This window comes from Ictalurus furcatus, chromosome 2, assembly GCF_023375685.1.
Source record: "Ictalurus furcatus strain D&B chromosome 2, Billie_1.0, whole genome shotgun sequence".
Lineage (NCBI taxonomy): Eukaryota > Metazoa > Chordata > Actinopteri > Siluriformes > Ictaluridae > Ictalurus > Ictalurus furcatus.
Genome location: NC_071256.1, coordinates 3,963,471 through 3,972,392, shown reverse-complemented (window position 1 = coordinate 3,972,392; position 8,922 = coordinate 3,963,471). Strand labels below are relative to the sequence as shown.

General features: G+C 43.7%; 1 protein-coding gene across 6 annotated transcripts in view; it reads right to left on the bottom strand.

The window, feature by feature from the left end:
* Nucleotides 1-419: 419 nt before the first annotated feature.
* The window catches only part of epha7 (eph receptor A7), a 75,355-nt gene continuing 66,852 nt past the window's right edge, over nt 420-8,922 (bottom strand). For 3 of the 6 annotated variants that reach the window (XM_053643905.1, XM_053643890.1, XM_053643871.1), the window contains 6 exons: nt 8,584-8,645; nt 8,227-8,436; nt 7,830-7,979; nt 3,982-4,175; nt 3,117-3,272; nt 420-2,342 (listed from right to left, as the gene is read on the bottom strand). In XM_053643905.1, the coding sequence (XP_053499880.1) occupies nt 2,228-2,342; nt 3,117-3,272; nt 3,982-4,175; nt 7,830-7,979; nt 8,227-8,436; nt 8,584-8,645 (887 nt within the window). In that variant the 3' untranslated portion in view covers nt 420-2,227. Of the gene's footprint in view, nt 2,343-3,116; nt 3,273-3,981; nt 4,176-7,829; nt 8,046-8,226; nt 8,437-8,583; nt 8,646-8,922 lie in introns of all 6 variants that reach the window. The other 3 variants (XM_053643880.1, XM_053643897.1, XM_053643865.1) reach the window with 1 other exon arrangement.

Sequence of the window (8,922 nt, the reverse complement as noted above, 5' to 3'; positions counted from 1 at the left end):
CGGAGATAGGGGCATCATCTGATCCAAGAGCACACACACACACACACACTCATACTTCATACCGCCTGGGGTCAGGGCTTTTATACCAGAGCCCACTGGATAGAAGAACATGTTATTTATGTAACAGCTTTTTAAAATTAACATCTGGACTAAACATCGCAAGTGTTTTTAATCATATTTATTTATTTACTTATGTGCGTGTGTGCCAAACCCCAAACTAATAAAACCCACTTTGCAACTTTATAACCATTTTAGTACTGTTATTCTTCCTGTGTAATTTTAGAGCAGCCGTAAAAGCCGATATAAATTAAAACTGAACGTAAAAAAAAAAAAAGAAAAAGAAAAGGAAAAAAAAAAAAGACACTAGTGATCTGTGTGTGATACTGGGAATGATCCCAACACTGACCAGCATGTGATGGCACTGAGAAACTGGCTTTAACCGCATGTTTGAGAAAGCGAATTCCTCTTTCTTCGAGCTCTCTAATCAAGAAGGAAGACACGCACACGTCCACACACGCACACGCATACACGCAAAAGTACATTCTTGTGGTTTTTCGATTACCCCGCTGTCCAGAAACGAGAGGAAACCCATGTATAAATCGCGCTCTCCGGCGTCTCTCCCTTTCCCGAAGTTCTGCCGTGATCAGCCGACGAGCCAAAATGGTAAAAATCTACATAGCACCTTAATATCACAAAAAAAAAAAAAAAAGGACCATCTCGGTAATTATTATTGCTCTGATTGATCTGTCTCTTCCAGACTCATATATATATTTCGATTCATATATGACCTTCTAGTCTACATCCACGTCGTCCAGTTCCCACAACTGAGCGAGAATGAGAAATGTTCTGCGAAAAAACAACAACAACAACAACAACAACCCCGAAACATTAGATTTTTACAAAAAAAAAAAACATTCGATGGGAAAAAAAACAAACGAAAAAAAAAAACCCTAGAGAATTATTCATCCGGAGAAGTACCTCGAGTCTATATCCGCTTCTAAGGTTTTAAGGTAATATCAGTTTCATTTAGAACTGACTGGACTGGATTACGGAAACATAAAATATTTGCAACATCTGCAAAAAAAAACCAAAAACAATCGCGAGCCGAACGATTAACTTTAGATCGAACCGTTTTTATATTAAATACTGTCTTCAATAGTGCTATCTACGTGGAGACACCTCATGGAAAAAAAAATAACAAGGAAAGAAAGGCAGGCAACAGAATGGGGAAATAAAATAAGATGCATTCGAGTGTTCAACAAAAAAAAAAACAACAATAATATCGGGAAGTGGTTCTCGAAGTTCTTAACTTTCAGCCGCGTCATAAAACTCGGCCATCCGTACGCCGGGCACGTCGAGGCGCACTCGCGAGGAATACTCCCGAGAGATTGCGGACGCGGAGGAGCCGGATGAATAAAAAATAATAATAATAATAATAATAATAAAAAATACACTGCGAGGTTCCGACTCACTGCGAGCAGAGGAGCCGAGGTTACGTCCACATCGAGGTCCGTGCTTCTGCCCCGCTGAGTATAGCGGCGAATTTTTACCCTGTTGTCGAATCCACACTTAAAAATCCAATAAGGCAAACCGTCAAACTTAAAGGAATCGGGAAAGCTGGCGTTGGTTAAAGATGTAAATGTCCCCGTCGGAGTGTATGGAGTGGAATGTATGTAGGAAAGAAACGGAAATCAAAAACAACGGCGTTTTTTTTTTTTTTTTGTTCGTGTACGCATTGGATTTGATTACTTTGTGCATTGTTTTGTTCGTTATCTTTGTAAAAAATATCCGTGATCTAGTGAAGGAGTCAATACCGACGATGAGCAGGAAAAAAAAAAACACACCGGGAAAAAAAAAAAAAAAAAAAAAGGTTAAAAAGCATCAATTTGCTGAAAAAAAAACAAAAAAACAACAACAACAACAACAAAAAAAAAACCCGCTCTGTCTCTCCACCGACATGTTTCCAGGAAGTATTCTCTCCTTCCGTTTTCCTTTCGCACGTTCACCGATTCAGCACCGTCACTTAACGTCCTTCGCCGGTGAACGAAGAAACGAGTTCTTGTCTCCGCAGCGTCTGGAAGAGTCCCCGTTCCGAGAGAGACATCGTGTGGTTTTTTTATTAGTGTTATTTATCTTATTTCGCGGTGATTATCCGCGCTATCTTCTAAGTCCCCGCCCCGCTCCCGGGGGGCAGTTCCCGGCGTCCGTCCGTCCGTCCGTCCGTCCGTCACACCTGGACGCCCGTGCCGTGCAGGTGCAGCATCTGAGCTCTCATAGTCTGTATACTGCTCATGACTTTCTTCTGATGGCCCACGAGCGAGATTCCCAAACTCATCACGTCCCTGTCGACACAAACACACACACGCTCATAAATCACCGTGACGGCGCAGAGGAGATTTATAGACTTGTACATCATTTTGTTAATGGAGAAGAGACAGGAATCAAACGGCCGTGTTTTACGACGACGCGACGGGCGTGGACGCCGGTCGGGATGAAACGCGCGTCCTCGCCGCGAAAGTGTGTTTTTCCAGAGTTTGCGAAATGTACCTCATGGAAACCGCAACAACGATAAGTTACTTTCCATCATGAGGGGAATAAATATCCGGAGGAATAAAACACCAGGGGGCGTGCTTCTATTGGAAAATAATCGAAGATGAGCTGGAGCGATTAAGCCGAGTTACTGTTACCGAGCAGAAGTTTCCGATAATGGCGCGTTCCTGAAGTGTTTTATCTCTTTTCTATACAGCGATTTGCCTCTGATGACAAGATTTCCTAATTCAACAACAAACTGTCCTACTCTTCTATCGATTCATAGTGATGTTGAATGTTCTGGAAAGTCCTAGGGACCGGAGTTCAACAGCTATAAACGGTCGTGTTGGAGAGACCTGGACGCGCAGCAACCCTGCGAATACGTTGATATGATGAAAAACAAAACAAAACAATTAATCAGCGCTTTCTGACCAATCGGAATCGAGAACCCGACGACGCTGTGGTGCGACGAAGTTCACCGGATCGACGTTTCTATGATGGCCGAAGTGGAACGGTGTGGATGTTAGTGGTGAACGGAATGAGACGTTAACTCGGCTGCGAGAAAGACGACGTGAATGGGTTCTTACTCGATAGTCATCCTCGCCACGGATTCGAGTGAGCTGTAGCCGGCTGCTGTGAAGTTGTCTTTGTATCTCTCCATCTTAATGGCTTCCAACCACTCGCCCACCGAGCGGAACGAGCTGAAGTCTGGCGGGCTCTGGTCCAGCAGCGGACTGATGGGTCTGAAAATGACAGGAAACGAAACGTGATTACCCCGAAAACCAGACGGGCCACGTGGGATCCGGGATCAGTTTCGCTTTGCTCGGGAGGACGCGTAACGCGACTCCGTGAAGGCGACCTATTACACCGGATAACAATTCCAGTTATAATAATCATTTATCTTCGTTTCTGTTGAGAGAGGAAGTGGTTATTTTCAGTCCCGAAAGGTTAAGCTAGCAAGAAAGCGAGAAGAAGTCCGCCTGAGTCCATTCCTTCCCCCCTCCCCCAATACTTCTCAGGTTATGTCATCCTTCCCGGGCCTTGTTCCCCTCGTAACTGGATTTCAACTGATAAATGGCACAGTGGGCGTCAGCGCCCACACAGAACTTTACACACACGAAAAAAAAAAAAAAAAAAAGTCTCTCATTACAGCGATTGATTTTAAAGCCCTGCCGTTGACCATAAAACCATGGGAGCGGTGTCGCAGTATCGATTTTCCAGGATTTATTCAAGTGGACATGCTGAGCACAGGACAGACAGGGATTATCTGTTAAATCCAGTTACACCAAACAAAAAAACAACAACTATAGTAATAACACAGACAATTTCATATATCACGAGAGTGAGTGGTGAACCTCAGGTACTGCTACTGGGAGGTATCACAGATCAGATCAGATGCGTCATGGACGTGACCACTGGTTTTGGGATTTTTCCATTTTTTTCTTTTCCTACCTCGTACACGTTCCCACTGGCGTTTTTAACGTGCTGGGATTGCGGATCATTTTGTCCAAAATGGCGACGATCTGGTCGAATTTGGGCCGGTCGGCTCGCTCCTTCTGCCAGCAGTCCAGCATGAGCTGGTGGAGTCCTGGAGGGCAGTCCATGGGTGCTGGAAGACGGTACCCCTCCTCGATAGCCTTGATGACCTTCAAGTAGAGATAGATATGCTCGTTGAACTTTGGTTATTCTGATATTTTGGAGTTTATTATTTATAATGGCGGCGGGGGGAGGGGGAATGGTTGTGAGATTTTTACAAAAAGCATTGGCTACAACAGTAGAAGACCACATCGGGTTCCGCTCCTGTTAGCCAAAATCAGGAATCTGAAGCTACGTCGGATACAAACCCTCCGAAACGCTCCGTTCTAGCCTTGAAAGTGGCTTCACTTCATGTATTTTACCGACCGAGCCTAATTTGGCATTATTTACATAAGAAGTCCAGATTCTTCCCCAATCTCCTCCAAATGGCCCAATGAATTAGAGATTTCACAAACCGAGAAAGAGCAGCAAAAAAAAAAATCATGTAAATATTCAACCTTGGTTGAATATGAGGATCAGGCACTCGAGCACTCTTCCTCTCTCTCTCTCTTTAGTCTCGCACTTCATCCTTTAATCAGAGGCATTTTGTCAAATAAATCTTTTAGGCTTTAACGACCTACCTTTGCAAAGTTTTAAAGAAAGGAGAAAAGACAAGTTAAACACGTGCGATTAGCCGAACCTATACCTACCACTGTGCTTTAAATTAGCCACCCAGACATGCGGTGTAACCCTCAGGTGACGGCACATTGCGTGTCTGCGAGTCTCGACAACAACCGGCGCTCACACGCCCTTGCCTTACTCGAGGAACGCTCCCGAGAGAAACGAAATCATCGTGTTTATTTTTTTTCCTCTTGCTAAAGCTGCTCCTGACCTGAGTGAACTAGCTAAGTATGAGTCAACAAAACTGGGACCGGGAGCTGTTTTTCTCTCTGGCGCGGTATAATAGATGTCTGTTTACCCTCAAGTCGGGTTCATCTGCTATTCTCGTCTCGTCTTTTCGGGCAAAACTTGTGGATCTACAGAGAGAGAAGTGTCAAAGCGAGTAAAGTGTTGCGGAAATGTAAATGTTGTTCTCTCTCTCTCGTCGTTCACCCAAGAGGAGCGTCCTGACAGGGTGCTGAATTCGCTGACGTTGATGCGTGTCGAGAACGTGGTGCGCCATACAGACCGGTTCGGGAAGCTTTAAAAGGAAACGGACGATTTACCAGCGGATATTTGCATAACGTATCCGCTAGCGAGCGCGCCGATTATAAGTCATCGTTAGTCCTTCTGTTAAGGGGTGTTTATCTTCTCGGAGGACGTACAAGCTTGCGTGATTCTCACGCAGGGCGTCTAACGGCGACGGATTAAAACCTCTCTTCCGTCCGTCCGTATCGTCATCCGCTACGAGGGCGGGATTTCGACGCTCGGGTGACGGAGGGTGTCTCGGCGCACCCACGTTATCAATTCGGCCGAGATGAAAGCCAGAAAGGTCTCTAGATCAAACCTGGAGTTCGGCACGTCTCATGCTCTGCTTAACAATAAATCTCACATGATCACATCTCATTAGCGAGGTTAAGCATATCTATTGCCGAGATAGAAAGGCACTCTAAATGCAAAGTGACCCGTTCTTATTCTAAAACCTATTTTCTGTCAATTTATACAATCAGACGAAGATCGGCGTTAGACACTCTTTCGTGCCAGGTGCTCAGGACTCGAGACAAATGAAGCAGGATGCAGCGATGCATTCCGTAACCAGCTTAAATAAGTCTAGTAAAGAGGGAAGTACTCCTCCGATCAGCTTCGGGCCAGATGCAGAGGAGGCGGAGGAGCTTGTCATCTACGCCTTTTTTATTTATTTATTTTTTTCCCCTCTGCTGGAACAGCATGAGAGGTGGAGAAAGCGCGACTCCAGACTCCATGATGAAGTACATTTATTTCGTAAATGAAGACAAATAAACTCACGCTGCGAATGAAGGATTACTACGCACCGGGGCTGTCAAATTCCTTTCAAATTTGTGCTTGAATTTTTAGGTACTGGAGAAAAAAAAAAAAAAAAAAAAAAAAATTTGTGTATTCAAATAACGACACTTTTTTTTTTTTTTTTTTTTTTTAAATTCATTTTCTTAAAGGATTAGATGCTACATGAACGAGAACACGGAGTGAACTAGAACATCATCGGATTTTCACACGGGTCCTAAAAGGAGATGAAGAGAACCCGATTAAACAAATGAGACAAAATTATTACACTTGGTCATTTAGTTATTATGAGGGAAATGATCCAATATTACATATCTGTGAACGGCAAAAGTATGTGCACCTTTGTTTTCAGTATGTGGTGTGACCGCCTTGTGCAGCAATAACTGCAGATAAACGTTTGCCGTAACTGTTGATCGGATCGGAGGGATTTTATCCCGTTCTTCAGTACAGAACGGCTTCAACTCTGGGATGTTGGTGTGTTTCCTCACACGAACTGCTCGCTTCAGGTCCTTCCACAACATTTCTATTGGATTAAGGTCAAGACTTTGACTCGGCCGTTCCAAAACATTCACTTTATTCTTCTTTAACCGTTCTTTGACCCACTTTCCCTTCAGATTCAGTTCATGAACCGATGTCCTGACATTTTCCTTTAATATTCCTTCAGAATTCATTGTTCCATCAATGATGGCAAGTGGTTCAGTTACGCTCGGTACTTATCCCGTCAATGATATTTAAATATCAAGCTTATCATTAGCTTGATGTCAGACTTTTTCAAATGCACGCCCCCCCGCCAATACACGCACGTCTTTTTCACTGTACACGCTCACTACGTCAGCTATCAAATAAAACCCCTGCATGGTAGAACTTACATAAACCGTGCACTTTATGGCCATTTCAGCCAACGGTTTGGAAATGAACTACGCACTTACAGTGGAGGAAAAGAAGTCTTGAACATTTTATTCAGCAAATATTTTTCCAACGAGGTTATCCACATGAAGTTTTCACCAGACTTTGGTATTAACTCAAGAAATCCACACATAGAAAGAAATCCACACGTTAAAGTCCATGAATGATAGTTATGTGTAATAAAGCGTTACGACACGGGAAAAAACGTACTGAACACGCTAAGTGAAATTTATTTAATTTTACCTCTTAATCGTTTGTAATGACGGATTCAAGGCGCTTCCTGTATGAAGAAAATAATCCGCCGCGGTGTTTTATATTTCCGGATTTCTTGACGTAATACCGATGCCTGGTGTAAAATTTCACGTGGATATATTTCGTGAAAAAAAAAATGTCGACGCGTCCAATATTTCCCCCACTGTAACTACGAGATGTCCCTTTTAGGACACTATATTAAACATAAAACTTTTAGTAAATGCACTCTTTAAAAAAACAAACAAACAAACAAAAAAACCCAATGTTTTAACATGTTTTAAAAGTATAACGTGAGATTTTAAATTCTTAAATATATATGAACATTCAAACAGTACTCGAAGATTACAATTTACTTTGAAGCCATATGATGGACTATATATTATTAATTAAAGCCCTTAAACATTCCGATTATTACTTTCGGTAACTATTACGAGGTATTCATTACAGGAAAATAATAGGAAACAAGTACGCGGTTAAAAAAGTAAGGGTGGGTAATGCACGTCAAAATGGGGCGTGTTATTTCTATTAACGGTTTATACCGTATTAACGGTAATGCGTGCAAAAATACACAACTTTGAAATGCTTTTTAACCGGCACGGTGCTACAAATGGTTCGAACTATACAATCTGCATGAAAAAGTGACTCACGTCTTGATTGGACATGTCCCAGTACGGCCGTTCGCCGTAGGACATGACCTCCCACATGACGATGCCGTAACTCCACGCGTCGCTAGCTGATGTGAATTTACGGTACTGGATGGCTTCCATGGCTGTCCACCGAACCGGGATCTTTCCGCCCTGTTCAGTAAAATGCAGGTCAGTGGCTGGGGTAAACATCACATTCATTACAGCCTGCATCTTCCCCTAAAAACACCAACCAAAAGAGAAGTCACGGTATGCCCCCCTCGGGTTTTGTTCACTACTTATTCGCCCGTCACCTGAAGTCATTGACCGACGGACGCATTTCAAAGTTCTAATAGTAATTGTGTACCGAACAGAACATGCTCGAATCGGGTTCTCTCATCCGGGGGTTTTCTCGACTCACAGTGGTGGTGTAGACGGCCTCGGGGTCATCGTCGATCACTCTGGACAGGCCGAAGTCGGACACTTTACAGACGAGGTTGCTGTTGACGAGGATGTTGCGCGCCGCTAGGTCCCGGTGCACGTAGCCCATGTCCGAGAGGTAGCGCATCCCGGCGGCGATGCCGCGCAGCATACCGACCAGCTGGATTACCGTGAACTGCCCGTCATGTTTCTGAGTGGGAAAAAAAAACCCCCAAAACAAATCAAACCCTAGCTCGCAAAAACCGACTAGCTCAGATTAGTTTAAATCAAATTTTCCAAAGATAATGCTTTCAAATGAAAAACGCATCGATAAAGGAAACCTGGTCGTCGTGCTCACCCTGAGGAAGGCGTCTAACGCGCCGTTCTCCATGTACTCGATGACGATCATGACCGGCTTCCCTGGCAAACAGAAGCGCGAAACTCCATTAGACGTCATTAGGAGTAGTGAAGCTAAACTCCATCCACTTAGCGTGCGAAGCCGTAATGAGGGAAAATAACTCAAGCGGCGCTCTAAAAGCCAAGTGGCGAAGTGCATTGTTTCTGTTTAACGTGCACAAAGTAGCTCATTCGCAGCTTTGCACAAGTTTAAAAAAAAACAAAAAAAAACACCCCCATCCGAAACAACACAGATGTCGGCTTTATTTAACGCGCTACGGATACGATGCGTACGAGTACG